This window comes from Prunus persica, chromosome G1 (assembly GCF_000346465.2).
Source record: "Prunus persica cultivar Lovell chromosome G1, Prunus_persica_NCBIv2, whole genome shotgun sequence".
NCBI lineage: Eukaryota > Viridiplantae > Streptophyta > Magnoliopsida > Rosales > Rosaceae > Prunus > Prunus persica.
The window spans coordinates 33,156,509-33,178,053 of NC_034009.1; the positions used below are offsets into that span (position 1 = coordinate 33,156,509).

The 21,545-nt window shown below is 37.7% G+C and overlaps 4 protein-coding genes across 11 annotated transcripts; 1 reads left to right on the forward strand and 3 right to left on the reverse strand.

The window, feature by feature from the left end:
* Positions 57-2,512, reverse strand: LOC18790358 (mediator of RNA polymerase II transcription subunit 30). 3 transcript variants are annotated; one of them, XR_002269763.1, is made up of 5 exons: positions 2,292-2,512; positions 1,708-2,094; positions 948-1,046; positions 476-628; positions 57-150 (listed from the first exon to the last, which is right to left on the reverse strand). XR_002269763.1 is itself a non-coding variant. In XM_020555180.1 (4 exons), the coding sequence occupies exons 2-4, from the start codon at positions 2,083-2,085 to the stop codon at positions 530-532; spliced, it is 576 nt and encodes a 191-aa protein (XP_020410769.1). In that variant the 5' UTR covers positions 2,086-2,094; positions 2,297-2,512; the 3' UTR covers positions 242-529. The 3 variants fall into 3 exon arrangements, 2 of the variants coding, with proteins under 2 accessions (XP_020410769.1, XP_020410768.1); XM_020555180.1 differs by lacking the exon at positions 57-150 and having other exon boundaries at positions 242-628; positions 2,297-2,512; XM_020555179.1 differs by lacking the exon at positions 57-150 and having other exon boundaries at positions 242-628.
* LOC18789949 (mechanosensitive ion channel protein 8) lies at positions 2,659-6,240 on the reverse strand. Of its 2 annotated transcripts, none has more exons than XM_020555172.1 (5): positions 4,536-6,240; positions 4,144-4,267; positions 3,678-3,971; positions 3,395-3,597; positions 2,659-3,163 (listed from the first exon to the last, which is right to left on the reverse strand). In XM_020555172.1, exons 1-5 carry the CDS (start codon positions 5,900-5,902, stop codon positions 2,857-2,859), a joined length of 2,295 nt encoding a protein of 764 aa, XP_020410761.1. In that variant the 5' UTR covers positions 5,903-6,240; the 3' UTR covers positions 2,659-2,856. The 2 variants fall into 2 exon arrangements, with proteins under 2 accessions (XP_020410761.1, XP_007221959.1); XM_007221897.2 differs by having other exon boundaries at positions 4,530-6,239.
* LOC18788484 (serine/threonine-protein kinase STY46) lies at positions 6,720-14,044 on the reverse strand. Of its 5 annotated transcripts, none has more exons than XM_020555175.1 (16): positions 13,527-14,044; positions 12,540-12,654; positions 12,249-12,322; positions 12,032-12,145; positions 11,785-11,839; positions 10,643-10,753; positions 10,480-10,530; positions 9,435-9,604; positions 9,254-9,358; positions 9,046-9,119; positions 8,763-8,938; positions 8,229-8,324; positions 7,800-7,880; positions 7,588-7,641; positions 7,058-7,192; positions 6,720-6,959 (listed from the first exon to the last, which is right to left on the reverse strand). In XM_020555175.1, exons 1-16 carry the CDS (start codon positions 13,712-13,714, stop codon positions 6,882-6,884), a joined length of 1,677 nt encoding a protein of 558 aa, XP_020410764.1. In that variant the 5' UTR covers positions 13,715-14,044; the 3' UTR covers positions 6,720-6,881. The 5 variants fall into 5 exon arrangements, 3 of the variants coding, with proteins under 3 accessions (XP_020410764.1, XP_020410762.1, XP_020410765.1); XM_020555173.1 differs by having other exon boundaries at positions 9,435-9,607; XM_020555176.1 differs by lacking the exon at positions 6,720-6,959 and adding an exon at positions 7,474-7,503 and having other exon boundaries at positions 7,089-7,192; positions 9,435-9,607.
* On the forward strand, positions 20,529-21,523 carry LOC18793285 (plastocyanin). Its single transcript, XM_007223540.2, has one exon. It carries the CDS (start codon positions 20,778-20,780, stop codon positions 21,276-21,278), a length of 501 nt encoding a protein of 166 aa, XP_007223602.1. The 5' UTR covers positions 20,529-20,777; the 3' UTR covers positions 21,279-21,523.

Here is a 21,545-nt window from a genome sequence, read left to right on the forward strand (position 1 = left end):
ACATAATTTTGGGTTCTCTACATCTCCTGAGGTCCAAACAACGTAAAGACTGAAGGAACAAGACACACGAGCCATGCCAGGCCTGTCACATTTACTTTTATTTCCGGGGAAGAGAATGAGATGAATTGGGTTGATGTACCCAGTAACAGGCTTCCGCAACAATACATGCAGCATGACAATGGAAGTTTTAATACATAATTCAAATCAAACTTCTAATACATGCATGACAATGGAAGAAGAATTCAAAGAAGGCACTAATCATATCGGAAATTTTGATTCCACAACTTGATCTTTAACCTCAGATGTCTCAAGATTTACAAACTTTCGCCACTGTATCTCTAATCTAATATTCTCCTCGTTAAATTTTCCCCTGTGAAAATCATAACCAAACCCTCGCCAAACTGATTGGAAAAGGTAAACAATTACAAATATCACAGATTGTGCAAACTTAATACTAAAGCTAAAGCAAAATCACCTTCAGAGTTCTTCAGTGTGCAAGGACACTATATTTTTTAGATCCATTCCGAAATCAGATGGAACAAGGACTTTGCCATGTTGATATGTCAGTAATAAGATCTCGTAGTTGATCTATAAGAAACTTGATATACAAATTCTTGTTTGCAAGCTCCTACAAATAAAAACACGGTCAGCAGAATATTTTAACAGAAATATTCTAACAACACAAATAGAGCTCTTCAAAGATTAAGGTCTCAAATTTAACTTCAGTATCATTAAAAACATGAGCTCTAGGAATGCGAATAATTTCAGCAAAAGCTGTCACGAAGATTGTTTAACTTGTTCTTTTTGGTGATCCATCTGGTAGTACCATCATTGTGCTTCAATTTACATGCACCCTCCAAATAAAATTCAACCCCTTTAGAAGCAAATTCACACGCACACTCCAAACAAATCCAACTCCTTTACATATGTAAAATCATCAACATTACCTTTCTCAAATTGGAGGCTCGCTCATCTAACTTCTCAATTTCAGCTTCATCTGCTGGTGATTCTGAACTGACTACAGTTGAACTAGTTTCAGATGGTGCCTATTAAAAAGAAAACAACTGCATGTTAGCTAATACGATTCACAAACATGTTGATCTGAGATAAGGTCCAGAAATACAATCGCTGCAAATAGATGTTCACATATACACGTACATAATTCTAAATTTTGTAATGAAGCATTTGCTGCATTTCACTGACCTTGAGATTCCTAGAAAATGGAGCAAACATTTCATTCAAGTCAGTGGGTTAAAAAGCCTCCACCTTACTCTATTTCAATCAGTTTCATACACAAAGTTAATACAATTCCTTACTCTTCCAGTTTCAATAGTGCGAGTAAATCAATCAAGGGTTTCGTTTATTTATTTATTTTATAAAACAAACATTGTACTGAATCCTTCATCACATAAATAAGAACTTGAAGTTGAAGAAATCACGCTGTACTGGATCATTGGCATTGGTTAAATAAAAATACATATAAAAAAAAAGTTTTAGAAAGTCAATTTGCACTGCTGTGTAATCTTCTCACGATATATGTCATTGATTGAGTGACCAAGAAACAAAACTAGAGCAGGAATGACAATTTGTACCTCAAATTGCAAACTCTGTGCATTGTGTATATCATGGTAGTGCCTAATTTGACTATTTAATAGACAAGAATTATGGTAAATTCACCAAATTAAAGGAAAGGGTTTCTGAATTAACCTTCTGAGAGTTGGGAATCGTAGTGAGAACAGCACGGAGTAAGCGCACAGAGTTCGTATACCGATGCCGAGCCTCTTCAAGAGCTCCTCCGGTGCCAGAACCACCAGCACCAATTAAGTCTCCGTGATGGGTAGAAGTGTTATCAGAAGAAGATGAATCGCCATTGTTGACACCATTTGCGTGGGGAGCAGGACCATTTGCAATGTTTGTAGCAGCTGAAAAAGAGGAAGTGGTGGACCACAATGTGGGGTTGCAGAGCTCATCGTTCATGGAGGAGAGGATCTGGAAAGCTGCCTCTATGGTTTCTTCTAGATGCTTCTGGCCTTCCATTGCTAGCTCTTGCGTTGTCTTAGGGCTTGTTGTGTCCTTCTCTTCCATTCTTTTGGACTGTGACGTTGGAGAGAGGTTTTTAGAGGAGTTTTGTTTATTGTAAAGGAAAAAGAGGGTCAAAATTTTCAAACAATCGACAACTTCGAATCAGTGAAGATCAGAACACAAGCAGGGTCCCATTAGATAAACTTCCAAACCCTAACAAGCAATAACTAACAGTCAGATGAAAGAGAAAGAGAGAGTATTCTAATCACCTAACTGATGACCAACAGAGAGTAGAAATGGTGAGATTTGAAGCGGCGGTGGCAAGTTGCTTCTGTTCTGTGAGACGAGAGAGGGGGCGGCTGGGAGAGAGAGAGAGTCGCGGCGGAGAAAATGTTTTAGCAGCATCGGCTAAGGAGCCCAATATAAAGGCCAACCCAAAAAGAAAAGAGGGGCCTTTTTCTTGTGCTGTTTTTGTTGACTGTTGGCCCAGTAAGTGTGGTTTCTGAATTTTGGGTTTTCTTCTTCTTGTTGGGCCTTTTTGTTCTTCAATCTAGTATGAATTCTTGGGCAACTGTTTGTTTGCATAAATTATATGACATCCATCCATGTGCGTTGTCAACAATATTCAACAGTACATTTGTGTGTTTAAGGCTAAGCTTGTCTCAATATTATATGCTCAATACTGTCGGTGATGGATTTGTAGTTTGGTGCATACATACATACATAATGGAACTTTATCCATAATCTATAATCTAGATGTTAGGCTGAAACTACAAGCTTTCCAGTGCTGCAGGTATCTTAGGGGCAAACAATAGCGTACTTGAAGACTATTAATTAATTTGCTGGTAGCACTGGAGGGACACAAGTTGTCCAAATTGAAGGAAGCTTGTTGGAGGTTAAACTCGGCATGTTTCGGACATTGACATCGAGAGGCAGTAAGCGATACTCAATATCGAGCTCTCTGAACACTTGGATCATCGCCTCAATCAAAAGACTTCTCCTAGTCCATCTCCCCAGCATGTCCTGATGGTTCATCTTGTGTGTAGGCCATACTGATATCTTCAGTTTGTTCAAATCCTCCACATCCCTCATGATCAACATGGGAGCCGTGTACCAGTGGTCGCTCCTGCTCTCAATATACCTGCATAGCATTTTAAGCAGCCACAGCCCAAATTAAGACAGTGAAGATATCATTTCAAAACATAACCCGACAGCAAATCACATGCCTTTCTCTAAACGGAAAATAATTGATGCACCAAATGTTTTCTAAATGGATGTGTTGTTTCCAAATGTAAAACTATCATTAGAAGGAATTGTAAATTTAAAATAAAAAGGAGAAATAAAAAAAAGAGGGGTCCATTCCAATTCATACCCCTGTATTCTTTCTTTCATAATGGCCAGCTTCTCCAAAGGAGTTGAGATATGAACGCAGAAATCAACAGCATCTCCCATGTCAGGACTACGATGATAATTAGCAATTGGCTTGGTAGCAAGAATACTGTTGGGGTATATGATCTTCTGGTGATCAAACTTCAGAAAGACTGTAGTTAATATATTCATCTCTTCAACTACCATCTGAGAACGTAAAGAACATCAAGTAATTATAAACAATAAGATAATAAGCATTAAACATAACTTCAGATTCAAATTTTCACCTGGACCCCTTCCACTTCACAACGATCACCCACATCAAATGGGTGCATTACAAATAGAAATATGATTGCTTCGAATACTGTCTTGCACGTGTTCCCAAAGATAAATACAACCAGAAGAAGCTGGGAGCTTATGAGGAGAAGGAAGTGGGTGACTCGAATCCCAAGTATAATAAGCCAGATTATCACAATGATGACAGCCACAATGATGTTCAAAATGTTGTGGAGTTCGTCCACAGCTGTTTTTGTATCGTTCAGAGACAACGCTAGTGCTCTTCTTTCTCTAAATGCACTGACCTAAACGAAAAGAGAAAAACACATCCTTTGTTCAATTTATGGTTCATCGATGACAGAAAGCACAGATTACCTCTTTTGCTTCTCCAAGATTTGGACAGGCATAGATTTTAATTGCTGATTAATAGCAAGAACAAACAAGAACAAAGGTAAAAGTGTTGAAATGCGTTATTACCACCCAATCTCTAAGAGCGGACTTGCTGATTCTATCACTTTCATTTGCTGCACCAAAGAGATGAATTGTTTTCAAAGCTTCATCCTTATGCATAAATGGCATCAAATCCTCAAGGCAAATGTATCTGTCACAACAAAATGCATTATCACAACATGTTGACGGTAAGTCTCATAGACGACTTCCCTATATGCCTGTGTTGTTTATAAAGAAGGCATTGAGTTTTCAGTCTGAGCAGGTAATCAAATTGCTGCACAGAAGTAACACTAAAATACAGAATAAAGTACTGCATAATCAAACCATTAAGTGTGTAATTAAACACAGCTTACGTACAGATGAGGATAAAATCAAATCAATATCAAATGGCAAAAGAAATCATGCAAACTTACGAGTACCCTGGCTTGGCTACTTTGAGGAATATTTTCTTGGCTGCCTCTTTTGCTTGGCATTCAGTTTTAATCTTCAAAGAAGAGTCGTCCTCAATATCAGAGTTCAGTATCTGTTCATCTAGAGTGGTTAAGGACCCATGCCGGATGATATTCACCATTCTCCTCATATTCCAAGCTGATACATTCTTCTGATTTAGCTTATGCAAGTGGTCAACTGGGATCTCCTCATCTTGGCTCCCAGACGTTGGCCTAGAAACCCTAGGACTCTTCCCTACTCTGGGGCTATTTTGGCGTCCACTCCCTATAACTCTCCCACTCCTTGCCCTTTGAAGAAGACTTGCCCTGAGCTCACGAGGCATAGTAGCCCCAGCATTCTGAAATTCCCGAATCTCAGCGGCGACCTTTTCCTCTTCTTCTGTATGTTGCCTTTCAAACAGAGGGGGACCAGAAAGCGTCTCAATGACATACTGATTGAATAAGGCCTCCTGAATTCGTTCGAAAAAGGCATTGACATGGAAAGACAAGGCAAGGACCTTAACAAGTATTGTTTTCAGAAGCCATATCAAGGTACCAACCAGAAAACAAATCAAAACCTTGGTTACATAAGGTAAGATCCTACTCTGGGTCTTCTCCTCAACCTTCTTATCAAAAATGAAGTGCCACACAACCAAAACCAAACCCAACCAGAGACAATTCTGGACAGACTTTCTTAAGCCATAAACAAAATACAGAACCCGTTTTCGCAAGAGAAAATTGCGCTCTACAAAGAACACAATCACCCGAATTCCCCAACCCGAAACCAAACGTCCACAAATTAAGGCCAAAACCAATAATTCCCATTTCCACAGTGGAAGATCCCACAGTGTTTGTCTCTTTATAATTGGAATCCAAGGGTTACAAACTAAGGCGGCTATAACAAAAACAAGACTCACCCACTGAAGTAATGTGAGTGCGCTGAACTTGATCCTCTTATACTCTTCTGGAATGTCTTCAATGTCGGCGTCATCCAAAGCATCATCGTCATCTTTTCCAAGCGCTCGTCCAGAACCCGCCACTCTATCTGATTTTAGGCAGGATTCCTCAGGTGGATCAAGAAGCCTGGACTTGGTCTTGCTCATTGGTGGCTTCCACGAGTTCCGTGAAAAGGAAGCGTTGGAACTGCATCTCAGAACCTCAGCTCCGCCCGAGTTGGAGGGAGCGTCTGGCAGTGGCAACTCTTTGCTTCTTCGTCGAAAAGATTCAGTGGGTTTTTCTGGTGAGCCACCAACTGTTGTCGTTGGAGTTGCTTCTCCGTTGATCTTTGTTGTTTCTTTGCTACAAGAAGCACCACAACTGTCGATCTTCACTACTACTTGTCCTTCCCTCTGGGCCATTTGACAGTCCTCTTCTTCTTTCTTGTTGATGCTTGAGGTTCCGCCAGCAACTTATAGTGTAGTTATAACAAAGGAACTTCCCAAAAATTCCAACTAAGGAACTGCAGTGCAAGAACAAGTGGGGAATACTTGCCTCACAAAAAGAAAAAAAAGGAAAAAAGCACTGAAACTACAGTGTTATCACCACCATTCGCGAATGCGCGGTGGTTTTCAGGAATGTTAATTATGCCCAAAGCCAAAAGGGTGGGTGCACTTTTTCTTTTTGGGGATGAAAAGTCCTACTCTGGTTGGTTGCATCTCTGTCATCATTTTTGAAATGGAGGCATGGCTCGTCTGAATAGCATATTTAATTACTTACTAAAACATTCCCAAGTTCAAGATTATTTATAATCGGCCAAAGAAGAAATAGAATTGTGAAATATTTTTTGGTTGTCCATATCTTGGGTTTTTTTAAAAAGATTATTTTTATACAAACAAAAAAATACAATGAAGACACGAGATGAAAAGGAGGAGCAATGCATCAGATTCCCGGCACCTGGTTTTAGCATAAAAATTATTTGGGGATAATATATTTTTGCGTGCTATTATCTATGACGGGGAAGAATCTTTGTCCATCGGTTGAAATTGAATCCTTTTTTTGTTTGTTTTTCTTTTTCTATGAGGAAGGACTAAAAGAAGAAAACATCTTAACCCCACCGTCACTTGAATCCAATTTTGCCCAATTTTCATTATTGGTTAATCTATAATATAAAAGTAACACGTCATCCCCTTAATAAGTCTGGTTGAAGTTAAATAAATATTTAATGTATGATGATGATAAACAAAATGCAATGAATCAGCACAAGAGTCTCCAGTCATTACTTAGATTAACCCAACGGAGAATATAAAGTTGAGGGAGGGAAAGAAATGACTTGTGAAGAGTTTGATCAATGATCATTTGACACTGTATTACACACGCATTAATTCATAAACAGAAACCTCATTCACTGTCTTGCATGAACGTGGGAACTACTTTAGCCGATTTTCCCTTTCGTCTATCCTCGCTTCCATTTGCAACCTGTACCAAAACTTTGGTTAAAACTTTTCAAAATTGCATACTGGAACCAAGCAATAAATAAAGACTAGCTAGTGTTAGTGTTGGATCTTTTCTCGTACCCTCCTGGCTATGTGCTGCAACATCTTTACAATTTCTGAGAATTCAGGTCTCAATGATGGGTCTTGCTGCCAGCATCTCTCCATCAATTCCATCAACATTGGATTAGTGTGCCTTGGAATTGTAGGCCTCAGACCCTGAAATTCATGCCCCAACAGCACTCAATTAATAGACTTCACTTCTAGTTTTGAGACCTTATTCATTAAAAATTATAAAGGCACGTATGCCCAGCTCGCTCGCATGGTTGGAACTTGGGCATTAATAAATCATTCGGATCTTCAGATAATACCCCTATTTTACACATAGCTAGCTTATCTTTCATGGCAAACAACTTTTACCAGGCTACCAGCTACTTAATAGGTAGGACAACTTCTCATCAGGAAAAGGAAAGTCAACTCCACTAATTGGGATCACCTACCTGAAGCCATTTTCAAACAACTCGGGGATCCTGGATATGAACTCCCCATCAGGAATAAATAAGATAGAAAAATATTAAGGCAGGCTTATATTGCTGGGAAAGTAAAAGAAATACCTTCTGGACTACGCCAACTGCTGCTTGTAATGGAGTTGAGTTCTCATAGGGAAGCTGACATTTCAGTCACAAAACATAGACAGATGATGGTGTGAAGTCTGTGCAACCATGAACTAGTTTTAAAGATAAACAAAAGCATTGATTTGAACGTAGCATTTTTCTTCAGGGGAAGAAAAATCCACCCATCTATTTTCTAGTATAAAAGAGATTACCTTTCCCGTAAGCAGCTCCCAGAGAACAACCCCAAAGCTAAACACATCAGCTTTGTGATCATATGGTTTATGCTCTATAACCTTCATCAACACCAAGCAATCATGTGTTAGACACTAGACAGGAATAAGCATAGACATAATAACCATCATCAAAAGCCAAGAAATTCATCAAGCTACTAGTGTGATCAATAAAATCTTCCATAACCATAATAAACACACAACATGATAATTTGTTGTAGTTCCTTCCTTGTAAAACATCTTCATGGGTAATATTTAGGTACAATAATTTCCTTAATGACTAACATATGCAACATTTAAAGAACTAAACGTTATCTGGCCAGGATTTTGTTGTCCATTTGCTTAATTCCAATAAGCAAATGAAATGGTTAATACTTAGTACCCGTGAATAAATAACTACAGAACACAGACCTCTGGAGCCATCCAACGATAAGTGCCAGTTTCTGCAGTCATAACGCCCGATTGTGCCTGTACTCTAGCGATGCCAAAATCAGCAACTTTCACAACCTGTCAAACAAGTATTTTGAACTTTTAAAAAAAATGATGAAATTCAGATCGCATGTTAAAACTATGTACAGCCTTGGAAGAACCTGATAACCTCCTATCAAGAAGGAGCAATATGAAACAAGGACAAGAATGCACACGCCTGCCCATGCCTCCCTTTAATTTTGAGAAAAGTATAATAAATAAAAGTAAATAAATTTAAAGGATAAAGGCAAGCTATTAAAAAAGAAGGGACAACTAATACAAATGCAATAATAAAGCACCCCTTTGCTTATGCAAGGTTATGAAAGTTTAATGATGCAACGCCCTGACATAATGAGATTGCTTGCCTCATTCCAATTTGGTCAGAGGTGATTAGATTTAACCTTCTCTCCTTTTTCTTTGGGGTGTAACAAGAAAACCTGATTACATTACATAATTAAGAGATACAAAGGATCTTACTCCATTGTCATCCATCAAAAGATTAGCAGCTTTCAAGTCCCTATGGATTATATTATTTTGGTGCAAGTAGTTCATTCCCCTGGAAACATCAATTGCGACTCTGAGCAAGAACTGAAGTGATAAAGCACCCGTTTGCTTATGCACAAAGTCATACATACTTCCACCAGACAGAAACTCTGAGAAGGGAAAAGAAATATAAAAGAGCAGAACTTGGATTGAACCGAAAACCATGTGTCGGTAATAAACAAATACAAAGCATGGCACAGAAGTCATTTGAAATTACCAGTAACGATGCAAAGCTTAGGAGGTTTAGTGCATGCTCCAATTAATTGAACAACATTTTTGTGCCGAACTTTTCTGCAAGGATGATACAAGTTTGAGAACTGCAAGATCAAATGCATGAAACAGGCTGCTGAGAGCGGCCTTTCGGCCATAAAGATCACAAAGGATGCATATTTGCCCAGTGTATAACGAGTAAATGTATTACCGACCTCATGATATAGACTTCTTGAGTAAACTCCCTCATAGTTTCATTCAGGTGCTCCATACTAAGAACTTTAATAGCCACAGCTTGACCACAGAAACTACCTTGAAACCTGGGTCAATCAACTTGGCTATTAACAAGTACTCATATACCAAGTAAACATGCCCTAAAATTATGACAGGACTTACAGATCACCATACGATCCAGATGCAATTTTCTTTTCATATCTCAACAGGGTTGCATCAATTTCCCATATATCTTTTTCCTCATTGAGTGAGCTTACATGACCATTAGTAAACATCATTCCAGTCTCTTGCTCTGGAACAGGGGAAATAACATTATAATCCAAGCAAGGATTCTTCTGCAACAAAGACAAAATAATGAGAGACTGCAGATATTGTGCATGTTTACAAGTATTAGCAACACTCATTTCATATGCATTGGTATTTGGTATATAGAAAATAAAAATAATAAAAGAAGACACGCAATAACTACCTAGATCTTGGAAATACATATATCACCAGGGAAAATGCTGAACATGAAAACAAGAACCAGCCAAGGCATAGACAGAAACATCAAAATATACTAAGCAAAACTGAAGGCATTAAACTTACTAGAATACATTTCTCACCTTGAGACAAAAACAAAAATAAGTCCTTATAGACTGGTGAGTGCTACCATAGTAACATAAATGAGCATTTTCCACAGCTAAATCACAAATCTTAGGACCATATCTCGTGAGACAAATTCTTGAAAGGCAAGATGGAAAGATAACTTTTTGCTTTTGCTTTTCTGGCTCCTTAAGATGGGGGTCACGAAACTTGTCTCCATAACCAAATTGTTAGCTAAAGCATAATGCCTAAACTTATCAGAACACAATAGTTTCATTAACCTTTCATGACAATATGGAAATAGTTACCAATGCTGCATTGGACTAGATGGCAGAGCTATAAAGTACATAGTTTTAAATTAAACTACAATTAAGTTAATGGAAGTGAACATTTGATGCTGGAACCTCAGTTAAAAGCCAGAAAAGAAAACCCCAAAATAAAACAAATTTGTTTCTAGGTTTTATATGAACTTCCTGAAGGATGAGCACAACAAGAAGCCAATAAATAAAAATGAGGAAAGAAAAATTCTCTCCCTAGTAAAAGTAAACATATGTTTGAAAATTGTATCAGTGATAGAAATTTAAAAAATAATAATAATAAGTAAGCATTAAAAGGGATCTACCTCACTCCAGGATATTTCTTTGGCCAGTGCATGTCTAAGCCGCTCAGTTTTCTGCAACGTTGAAATAAAAATAACCCATCTCATACTACAATTAGATATTTCCCCTTAAGCAAAGTGACCCATTATGGTTTTATATCAGAATACGAACAAGGCAAGACAATACCTCACATGCCCAACCATCAACAACAAAGACATCCAAAGAGTAGCCATCTGTTGTGGAAAAAGCATGTGCTTCTCGAATGTTCAGTCCAATATCAGATAATAAGGATGTCAACTGATGCCAAACATAAGATTGTAACAGTAATGAGAAACAATGATTAAATACACAAAATATCCTTGTTCTAAAAGAAATACCTATAATACTATTACAGATAACATCTCCAAAATTTAAACAATCTGCAGACAAATATCAAATTTATCTACTGCTGATTAAACTGATATGCTACATATGAAAGTCTGAGTCAAGTAGGGATACAAGAGACGACATAGTATGTATCTGAACTAGTAATTCTGCAACAACCAAGTCTTACGAAAAATATAAAGATGAGACCCCCTTGAAGCTAATGTATGGTATGACACAAGATTTAGAAGAGGACGGGGGAGGAGCGCCAAATAAAATAGAGAATAGAACAACCTCTAGTGATATAGCCAGTTCTTTTCATTTCGTTTTTCTTTATCAAGTAGTGTTCGTCCACCATTCACTTCAATCTCAACAAATCACCCACCATAACTGACCAAACAGGTTTCCTCCCATTGATAGCCAGAGTGGGTTTAATATGCAGGGTCAAAGCATTCAAGACAGTCACAAGCCTTCCAGACCCACTGAAAAGGTCAAGATTCAGGGTGAGAATCAGGGTGACCATACACTTTGAGGAAGTCTTTAAGCATAACAATACTGGGTAGAGGGAGGGCGAACCAGGCCCCCTCAAATTTCCTGTATAGAATATATGGCCCCCACTGACTATTTTCTAGCTCCGTACCATTATATCATAAGCATCATAAAACACGTGCATTTCAACCTCACCATTTGTCGGAATTTCAAATATGAAATTAGATGCCTTTCTTATGTCAAAACTATAAGTGAATCGTGTACTATGCAAAACGTATCTCTTTTCTAAGAGAATATGCAACACATATCACACGCTACGCCAAAAAATAATAATAATAAGCTTAAAATGTTAACAATAGTACGTCATTAAGAGTTATCAAGAAAGATGATGTCAATTAAAAACCACATTATATTGATTGACATGGCAAAATAGATATTTTAGACAGCATTTTTTTAAAAAATGGAAAAAAGAATACCTCACTGAGGAGTTTGGGCTTGTCATTAGTTGAAATAGTAATTTCATGCATTGGCCTACAAATTTTGAAGTATATGCAAAGTTAATTAGATAAGAACAATGGAAAATTATAGCAAAGTTAATTAGATATGAATCCATGAAATCGAACCTACTAACATGAACAGTTGATTAAGCGGTAGAATGAAAATAAATACAGAACTAGAGACAAAAGATCAAAATCATAAAAGATGTATTTCAAACCTACTTACCGTGTATAAAGTTGACTGGTGCTCACAGTGTCATTCCCATGGTGAACATGTAACTGCTCGGCTTCAAGAGCAAGTTCAAGGTCTGGTGACAAACCAAAAGCTGGTGGTGGATGGCTGGATATATGAGAAATGCAAAGAGGGTAGCATGTGAGAGATATAAAGAGCAATTGTTTTCAATAAAGAAAACAAATCCAGATAGATAATCATTTAACCATGCCTCTGTTTGCTAGCATAAGCAGAACATTGAGCATCCGCTTTCCTCGATAAGTTTGAACCAGAAGCAGAATGAACCTGCATAAGAGATAAATTGCACAGATGCATTGAGAAAGCAATAAGTGGACAGGACAGATGACCGACCAACTAATTAAGACGAATCAAACAACACAGAACAGAGTTGTATCGATACAAAAAGAGAAATCCCCAGACCATTGTAGGAAAATAACTGAATTTGAGTATAAATAAAAAATTCAACTGTTTCCATACATTTGTATGTTTGTGTATAAATTACCTGCACAAGACGGACCTCAACTGCAGGTCTAGTGGCAGGGTCATGTGCCATAAGGAGTAACCTTTTATGCATGAGAACATCTTGTGCCCTCTCCACATTCACATCCAACGCATACCTTCAATTCAAAGAGAAAATCAGGTCAACAAATGTAATTACGCAGTGCAAGCAACCGTTCAAATCGGAGCTTATAATGCATATTAATGTAAACGTAGCAGCACTCATCTCATCAAATAGGAGCCAACATTAAGTCATATAGAACCCAAAAAGGAAAAAAAGACAGAGAGTTTCATTCTGTAATACTAGTCTGGTTTCGATCAAGACAAGAAAGATTGTCAAAGAGAAACAACTTCTCCATTTTGAGTCATAAGCAAAAATATATACATATTATCGAATTATACCAAATTTGGACACCTATCCTATATAATGTATTTGAGTGGGTGGGTGGGTCATGGGTGGATAGGTGGGTCGGTGCAGTCCACATACGGAGCAAAATAATAATTCAATAATAAACGTATCTTTCTCTGCCCTTTAACCTTTGGCTTTCTCTTTCTCAGCAATCAATCTGTGGCCAACTTAAATCCATCCATCCCCATGGAGCATGAAGAAGAACACATTCTCAGAGAAAGAGGACGAATTTATTTATAGGGAGTGTAATATAAATTCAAAGATTCCGGTTGCACAATTCAAAAGACTTTTAATTTTACTAAAGTCATGTGACGACGGTGACATATTTTATTTTATCTATCTATTTTTACAGAGAATAAAAAAGAATCAAAGATTCTGATGAAGCAGAGTCAACAAGGAATATGCAACAAAAACAGACACGGGAATTAAAAAGGAGGCGTGACCCGTTACCAAGAAACAAATTGAAAGTAAATAATAAACGCGAGAGTAAGTAGGCACTTGAAATTCCATCCACCGATTACATACAGACATAAATACACACACACACACACACAGAGCAGGCTAGCGTTTGGAGGTACGTACCTAGTGGGGAGGCGATTAAAATGAGCCCAGAGTTCATCTTCGAAACCAGCAAGTTTGGCGTCTGCGACATCTGAGCTCTTAAGTCGACGGAGAACTTCATTGTAGATATTGACTTTGAGCTTCTGCTTTCGGGTGAGAGTGGGGGAGAAATCGACGGGCCTGCTACAGCAACTCTCGGTGTCTTCCATGATTCACCCACCATCCAGAGCTAGCACGCACATAAAGAGTATGATCAAAAGTCCAAACGGGGCGTTTCCGAATCCGATTAAGCAAGCAAACCTTGTTGGTCCCTGGACCTGGTTAATGCTTGTACACTAGAGGGAACGAAACGACAGTGGATTATTGAGTGTCCTTGCGTTGCGTGTGAGATTTAGCCCATTTATCCTCTTCACTTCACCGTCTGTCTTGTCCGTCTATGTGATTCTCTTCTCTTAAGAGAGATTAAGAGAGATTAAGAGAGAGAGAGAGAGAGATAGGCACCCCCACAAGTTTGCGTTGTCATTCTTCTAAGTTAACAATGCTAGGCTGCTAGCTTTTCTCTGCTTTGCTTTGCTTATATCACCACTCACCGAATCACTGCCCGCTGCTATTATCCTTATTGGATTCGTCCATTAAACAAATTTAACGATAATCCATTAACAACTAAATTATGTGTTGTATATAAATTAAATATTCATCCTCCAACTTATTAATTCGTTGATAGCATCACCACGGGGACCCGCCTCTCCCCTCCTACCCAATCAGCTGTGTGCTGGATTGTCTCATTTTGTTTTTAATCCATCACCTATATTATATATAATATATGTTTGTGAAATCTGACCTAATCGCCTATTTTAATACCAAAAATGCCCATGGTTCGAATCTTCTTTTGAACTGAATGCAGTTGCCCTGTTCATTTTTGTAATCAACTATTTATATACGTACCACCATCCATCATCCATGTGTGTATATATATATATATATTATATATGTATGATGCATTGTTGACTTGACTTGTGAATATTCATGTGTGTAGGTAAGTTTGGGAGGAAAAACGTAAAAAAAATCATGTTTTCCCTATTAAAAGGATGTTGAATTGAATCCAAATAATAATAGTGGAAGACATACATTATACATGCAGCATGTTGTCTTGTCCCCCGCGTGTATCTCATTGGCATACATCATGGAGCATGATTCATGTGTATGTATGATTTTATCCTATCCTGTTTGTTAATGACTATAAAATATTATAGGAATTAATGGATTAATGGGAGAGAGGGAGAGAGAGCATATATATATATATATATATATATATATATATATGCATGTGATGTGCTGTGGTGATATATGATGACCACTCCCACTCCCACTGCCGCTGCCACTGAAACTGAGGCAACACCCACGCTTTTGTGCTTCAAATGTATATTATATGTCTCCTGACTCCAAACAATTGCATATTGGATTGAATTTTGGATAACTAAGACCCATTCATTAATATTAATATTATAATCTAATTTTCTGTAATTTATAAAATAGGAAATTAGTTAAATATCCATTTCTAGACATAGTTCTATAAAGTAACCCTATATCATTCAATGTATATAAACACATCCAAAATAAACCTAAAATTTGACAGCTATCGATTTCTTAAATTCAACAGCTATGTTGAATTACTGCTTTGCCCTTTTGCTTTGTCTATTAATCAATTCAATCTTTAACACAGCCCATCTCGAACTTTCTTCTCTTTCTTCAATAATGGTGAGGTTCATCGCGAGCTCTTCTTCTGGCCTTTCTCTTTGTCCAATTCTCCATTGTATCTTCGTCATCTCCACCACAGCCCTTGTCGACTCCATCGCTACAACCCGCCGTCGATTCACCTTCCCCAAAAACTCCATCTCTGTTGAACACTCCAGTGAACGCATCATCCTTCTTCACCTTTAACGCCACCGCAATCATCTTCGTCAGCCTACGACACGCCTCCAATTCCTTCTCTAGTGCCGTCGAATTCGTGCGACATTAACCGCAGCAACCTCAACGCAAACGGAGACAAATCTGGAGGAATGAGCCCGACAAAAAAGGCAGGGATCGTACTTGGAATGATCGTTGGATAACATTCTTCGATCTCAATATGGATACACTGCCAGGAGAGAGATTCTTTGAAGAACTACTCAATCTCTCATGCACAAAAGCTCTTAGAGGTTACTGTGAAAATTTTAATTTATCGTATTTTTTGTTGTTGTTAATTCTGTGTTTGCTTGGTGTATGATTGAATTGATGTTTTGGCAATCGTGATATGGTGATTCAATTTGATTCTTCATTCTTTGACACGCCGACGGTGCTTGAGTTGGTGGTAGTTAGAATTTTGGGATGAGTTCTTGGCGTAAAATACTCAATTAGTCAATATGAGTCATTGATGTATTGCTTTTTCTATTTTAGAATGATATAATAATTGGAATTAGTGATTTAGAATTCATTATGCCTGTTTTTCTCACTGTTGTTGACTTGTTTGGCTCTATTTGTGTATGCTATATAATGTTTGGTTACTAAGAAAATTGAACAAAAGAAAAGAAATTTGATAATTACTGTTCTTGGGTTTAGATTCTCAATGATCTAGGTTATTTGTGATTTTAATGCATAAAACACTGTTTAATGTTGACTTGGTTTTGATGTTTGGTACTGTTTTGATTCTTTATCGTATCAATTATGCAAATAAAAATGATGTATTTGTTAACTTCCAGTAAGTTGTATGAACATTTGTTATACTGTTTATACCCTGCAACTGAGATGATTTCTATGACATAGTATTAACAGTGTACTTCTATGACATAGTATTAACAGATTTTCAGTAACAAAGCATACTCTATATTTTGCTCTATATATAGCTGTGCACTTGAAGTTTATGATATACACAATGTGATTTTTACTAGGAAGATAGTGTTATGACATAGTATTAACAGTTTACCGTTTTTTTTTTTTCTTGTAAAGATATTTCCTTTGTGATTGTTTCTAGTGAAACTGTGAATAATTGGAGGTGGTTTCTGCAAAAGATATCAGATGTCTTACTGGGTTTTTTTTTTTGTTTTTGAGTTTTTTTTGTATGAAATGGTATTAACAATGTACTTCTATGACATGGTATTATCAATGTACTTCTATTATATGGTATTAACAATGTACTTCGGGCTTGCTGAGCTTGTTTTGGGTTTTTTTTTAAAAGTTTTTTGTGCTAGGTTTATTTTAAGTTAATCAATGGCAGTCATGTAATTTATAGGGACTTCAACACTCATTTCTTATGTAATAAATGAATTTTAAGTGTGTTTCTATAGTGCATTCTATATGAATATTTTTTTATAATTTCAACTCATATTTTGAATATATTAGTGAAGCTCCCTTTATTATATATAAAGTGGGCTAATATATATTCAGTACTGCACCCAATGTTTAAAACAAAACAAAGAAAACATACATTGGGCCTACCTTACCTTAAACAAACTGTTGGGCTAGGTTCTTCTTTCAAGTTGGGCCGTCCCGTTCATTAAGAAAAAAAAAAAAAAAAAAAAACTTCTGGTGACTCAGTCAACGGTGATTCATCATCTCATCTATGTTGACCCAGTCAACTCAGCAGACCCTAACGACAAACCACATCCCCCACCCCACCCAGATTGTGTCACTGGGAAATGAATAAGATGTCCAAACTCAACTGAATTTCATCAACTAGTATAACAAAGAAACCAATTAACGGACAAAAATGGCATATATATCGTCGTCGTCGTTGTCAATGTGATGACAGATGAGATTCCTTCCACAAGTAGTAACTAAAATGCAGAGAGCAAGCGTTATATATTTACTACATGCATGGCTCTCCTTGTGAGCTGTGAACTTGTGACTTGTGAGGGGGAAGGCGTTATATTCATATTATTCATATTATAAATTTGATCCCCTTTTATTAATGCTTCCTCTGCAGACCCAGACTGTGCCTCTGCCTCTGCCTTTGCTTTGTTCATCATGAGAGGAATCATGCAGCCCAACGCGAGATTCCCTTATTAATGGTAGAGGGCCTGCCTGTAGTTCTGCCGATCGATGTTAGAGAGAGAGAGAGAGAGAGAGAGAGAGAGAGAGAGAGAGCGGAGAATATTATGGGGTTGGGGCGTTGGCTGGTGTGTATTCAATGTTATTGTCCTTGGGCCAAGGGTTTTGGTAGCTACGTGTTTTTAATGCACCACCAGCGCCCTGTAATGCCCCTCTTTTACTCACTCCTTCCTTAAATATTGATCCATGACATTCCCATTTTTTCTCACTGCTATAGCTTTCTTCCCCTCTTTTTCTCACTCTTTTTAATCATACTCTCCTTCGTCTTTCTTTCTTCTTTAGCTAATTGCTAATTTGTTAAGCGCGCGCGCGCACACATATATATATATATACAACGTACGTACAAGAAAGAAGCACACAGGCTGCATGCATATATCATATATATAAGAATGTAATGTTGGCTACAATTGATTGAAATAGTTACTGCGATGTTGGCCCGGTTCACTCAGAGAAGATGAATTCCCTTCTGAATTTGATTGAGCCGTGCCAATATCTCAGTGCTCTTTCATTTCATTCTCTCACGCCTACGTCCGTCTTCCTCCACGCTTTTTACAACCAAGCTACCCTCCCCCCGATGTGGTAAGTGTTTCTTCTCATCGTCTCCTATATATCTTTCTGTTTCTGTTTTTAATTTTTCCTTTTGCCTTTTTTTTTCCTTCTGTTTTTCTACAGATTTTTGTTTTAATATATTTCTTTTTCTAAATAATTAAAATGGGGTTTTATTTGATTTCCTCGTTCCGTCGAGGTTGTCTAAAAAAACTTTTGAATAATGAAGTTTGGGGCATTATCCTTGAAACTGTACACAACTCAGAATGTGCACAGTTCATTCATTTGATATTGATTCTACGACCGACCTACCACATTAATATTACTTTGCACAGAGCCGATCATGTGTGTGACAGTACTTCACACTTGGGTGCGAAATTATTACTGTTGGCCTTGCGATATTATTAGTTGAGAAGGATTTCTATGTACCTGTGACGTCATCATCTGGAAGATGTGTCATTAATTCCTCCTGTGTTTGGCATGAAGATTCCGTGTGTTCGTTTTGTGGGTTTAACGAAAGTTTCAATCCGACCAAAAAAATGAAAAAGTCTGAGTTGTGTCCTTAATTGGAGTATTAAGTACAATTGGATACTATCGTCTTGGCAGGTGTGATTTATTAAATACGTTCACTGTATAACGTCCCACCCATTAACGTAAATAAAGAGAGTATTTATTCTGCATAAACAATTAGGTTAGGATTCTCTCCTCAATCGGATAGGGAAGGAATAGTGAACGGAATATGCTTTCCCATGACCAGATAATAGCATCCGCCGTGGTTGTTTAATAATTCATTACAATAGTTCAATAAATTGATTTTTTTAGTATCTATATTGAATTGAATGGCAGTTTTACTTACAATTGTACAATTCAATGACTTCAAATCAATAGTTATATCTACTTACACGTTTTTTTACATATTCAAATAAAATAAAAGGGATAAATATAATAAGACTAAAAATTATACAATTGTAATATTCTCAATGAGATCTTTAAAAGGAGATCAATTTTAAATATATTTGAAGAAAAAAAATATTAATTGATGTATTTTTTCTATTACATTTAAGTATTGAACAACCATTGCATATTTCATTTTTTATTGGCATGTGAATCCCATAGTTAGCCCATTACAATTCCAATAGAGGGTTCATCACATAGCACTCTCTATTACAATAAACTAAATCACACCGTTGCAACTGAAATTTTACGGTTTTAATTCAATATTCTATAAAATTACATTGATACTAACTTTTGCAGATAGGAAAAAGAAAAATTAGTTAGAAGAGTAAATGTGGGAGGAGGGACCGTTGGTCAATCTTTAATAAAATCAAGCGGGTCTCTCTCCTTCTCTTTTCCTATGGCTACTTATTTATTGCTACATAATACTGTCGGCTGCTTTTAATTTCTGTCTCGCAACCAATTCATCTCTGTTCTCTAGCTACCAAATTCAGCTTCCTTCACGCCATTCACCATTCACCATACACAAGTTATAATTTTGTGACTTGTTTCAACTTTGATTAAAGAAGTTTTAGGGATTCATCGGGAGTGCACCTTGTAATTTTATTTTGTACATAATAAACACAAATAAAGTATTGCTTAATGCGGAAAACAGAATAGTTTAGTATAATCAATTTAGTTTGTTTTTCATTAACATATATTATGTGACAATAAAAAAAAAATAATGCTAGAGAGACTACGTACATTATTATACCACTAGAAATAAGGTCCACCAATACAATATAATACAAGTAGGTCTCAACTGCAGTTCAGAGTTGTATATGGCTTCTCTACAAGAATTCTATAGTGAGGGCTGGCTTATATATACAATAATGTATATCGCTCCTCAAAGCCTTTACTGAGTTGCGTCCCCAAAGACCCATCTGTGTGTCGAGTTTTAGCGCACGCTTTAAATTTGTTGTCCGTATTTCGCCCACAGACTTATGCTCCGCATCCCAAAGCCCAAAGCCCAAAGCCCAAAGCCCGAAACCCGAAACCCATAAATAAATCAAACAAATTAACCCAACTGCTAAATAGTCCCCTCGTTCCTAATCAGATCAAGTCATTCTATAGTGAGGGAGTTATATATTTGATCTTCAGGTGAAGTTTTATCTCTTAATCGTTGAATCAGATTAATTAATTTAATTCAATAATTAAGATATAATAAGCCCTCACCGTAGAATTCTTGTGATCAGATGATAGTTTGTCCACCTCCTCCTACTCCTACTCTACTACTGCAAAACTTATCCTCTTTTTTTCCCCACTATTTTGACATGCTATGTAACCTCTAGCTCTATATCACGCTCTCCACCTCACATCACTAAATCCAAAGCCACGTCAGAGGATAGCATCTCAGCCAGCCAATAAGACCCATCCTCAGCAGCAGAGAGATAACCCTTGTCTCTACCTCATCCCCACCGCCACTCATTCAGAGCTTATTATCCAATCACCTACACCTGTTGTCCATCCTAGAACGAACCAACACAAACCACACATAAGATTACCAAAGCAACCCAACCCTCGCACCCCCTCTATTAAAACACACCCTTCCTATCTTCTCCTTTTGATCATCCCCTTCAAGTTTCAACACTCAAGGCGACCTGCTTGCTAGAACACATTATTTCCATTTCAACTATCCCAATTACAATGGCCACTGTCACCCCCGCCGCCGTTGCAATCCCATCATTCGCCGGCCTCAAGTCCGCCGGTGCATCCAAGGTCTGCAGCGCCGCCGTTAAGTTTGCAGCCTCCCCGAGGATGTGTGCCATCAAGTCCTCACTTAAGGATGTGGGCGTGGCCGTAGCAGCCACTGCAGCAAGTGCAATCTTGGCAAGCAATGCCTTGGCCATTGAGGTGTTGCTCGGCGGCGATGACGGTTCCTTGGCTTTCATCCCCAACAGCTTCTCAGTCAGCCCAGGAGAGAAGATTGTGTTCAAGAACAATGCTGGATTCCCACACAACATTGTGTTCGACGAGGACGAGATTCCCAGCGGTGTGGATGCTGGAAAGATCTCCATGGGCGAGGAGGACCTCCTCAATGCCCCAGGGGAGACATACGCCATCACCTTGACTGAGAAAGGTTCCTATGCTTTCTACTGTTCTCCTCACCAGGGAGCCGGCATGATCGGCAAAGTCACCGTTAACTAATTATTAATTCAACTTGTTCATTTCTTTCCCCCTTCTAAAACTTCCTTTTTTGGGAGGTATTAGTAGATCGAGCTTTCACAATCAGTATATTCGTTCACATGAGATGAGAGAACGTTTGAGGTGTGATGAACCATGTAATATTATATGTTGCGCGCCTTTCTTTGTTTCAAGTTGTAGATTTGAATGTTAGCTTGGGTTTCATTTTGTCATTTGAAGCATGTTAAAAATACAGATGATTAGCTAAACCTCTGTTTCTGCATTCTGATG

Excerpts from the sequence above, each read along its gene's own strand:
- LOC18790358 (XM_020555180.1), bottom strand. The coding sequence starts at position 2,085 with ATGGAAGAGAAGGACACAACAAGCCCTAAGACAACGCAAGAGCTAGCA. Across the intron at positions 1,047-1,707 it reads CGATTCCCAACTCTCAGAAG|GCACCATCTGAAACTAGTTC; the intron begins GTTAATTCAGAA and ends TCTTTTTAATAG. Across the intron at positions 629-947 it reads GAGCCTCCAATTTGAGAAAG|GAGCTTGCAAACAAGAATTT; the intron begins GTAATGTTGATG and ends TTTTATTTGTAG.
- LOC18789949 (XM_007221897.2), bottom strand. The coding sequence starts at position 5,902 with ATGGCCCAGAGGGAAGGACAAGTAGTAGTGAAGATCGACAGTTGTGGT. Across the intron at positions 4,268-4,529 it reads GTAGCCAAGCCAGGGTACTC|ATACATTTGCCTTGAGGATT; the intron begins GTAAGTTTGCAT and ends TTGTTGTGACAG. Across the intron at positions 3,164-3,394 it reads ATGAAAGAAAGAATACAGGG|GTATATTGAGAGCAGGAGCG; the intron begins GTATGAATTGGA and ends AATGCTATGCAG.
- LOC18788484 (XM_020555173.1), bottom strand. The coding sequence starts at position 13,714 with ATGGAAGACACCGAGAGTTGCTGTAGCAGGCCCGTCGATTTCTCCCCC. Across the intron at positions 12,655-13,526 it reads TTTAATCGCCTCCCCACTAG|GTATGCGTTGGATGTGAATG; the intron begins GTACGTACCTCC and ends TTTGAATTGAAG. Across the intron at positions 6,960-7,057 it reads TGCAGCACATAGCCAGGAGG|GTTGCAAATGGAAGCGAGGA; the intron begins GTACGAGAAAAG and ends GTTTTGGTACAG.
- LOC18793285 (XM_007223540.2), top strand. The coding sequence starts at position 20,778 with ATGGCCACTGTCACCCCCGCCGCCGTTGCAATCCCATCATTCGCCGGC.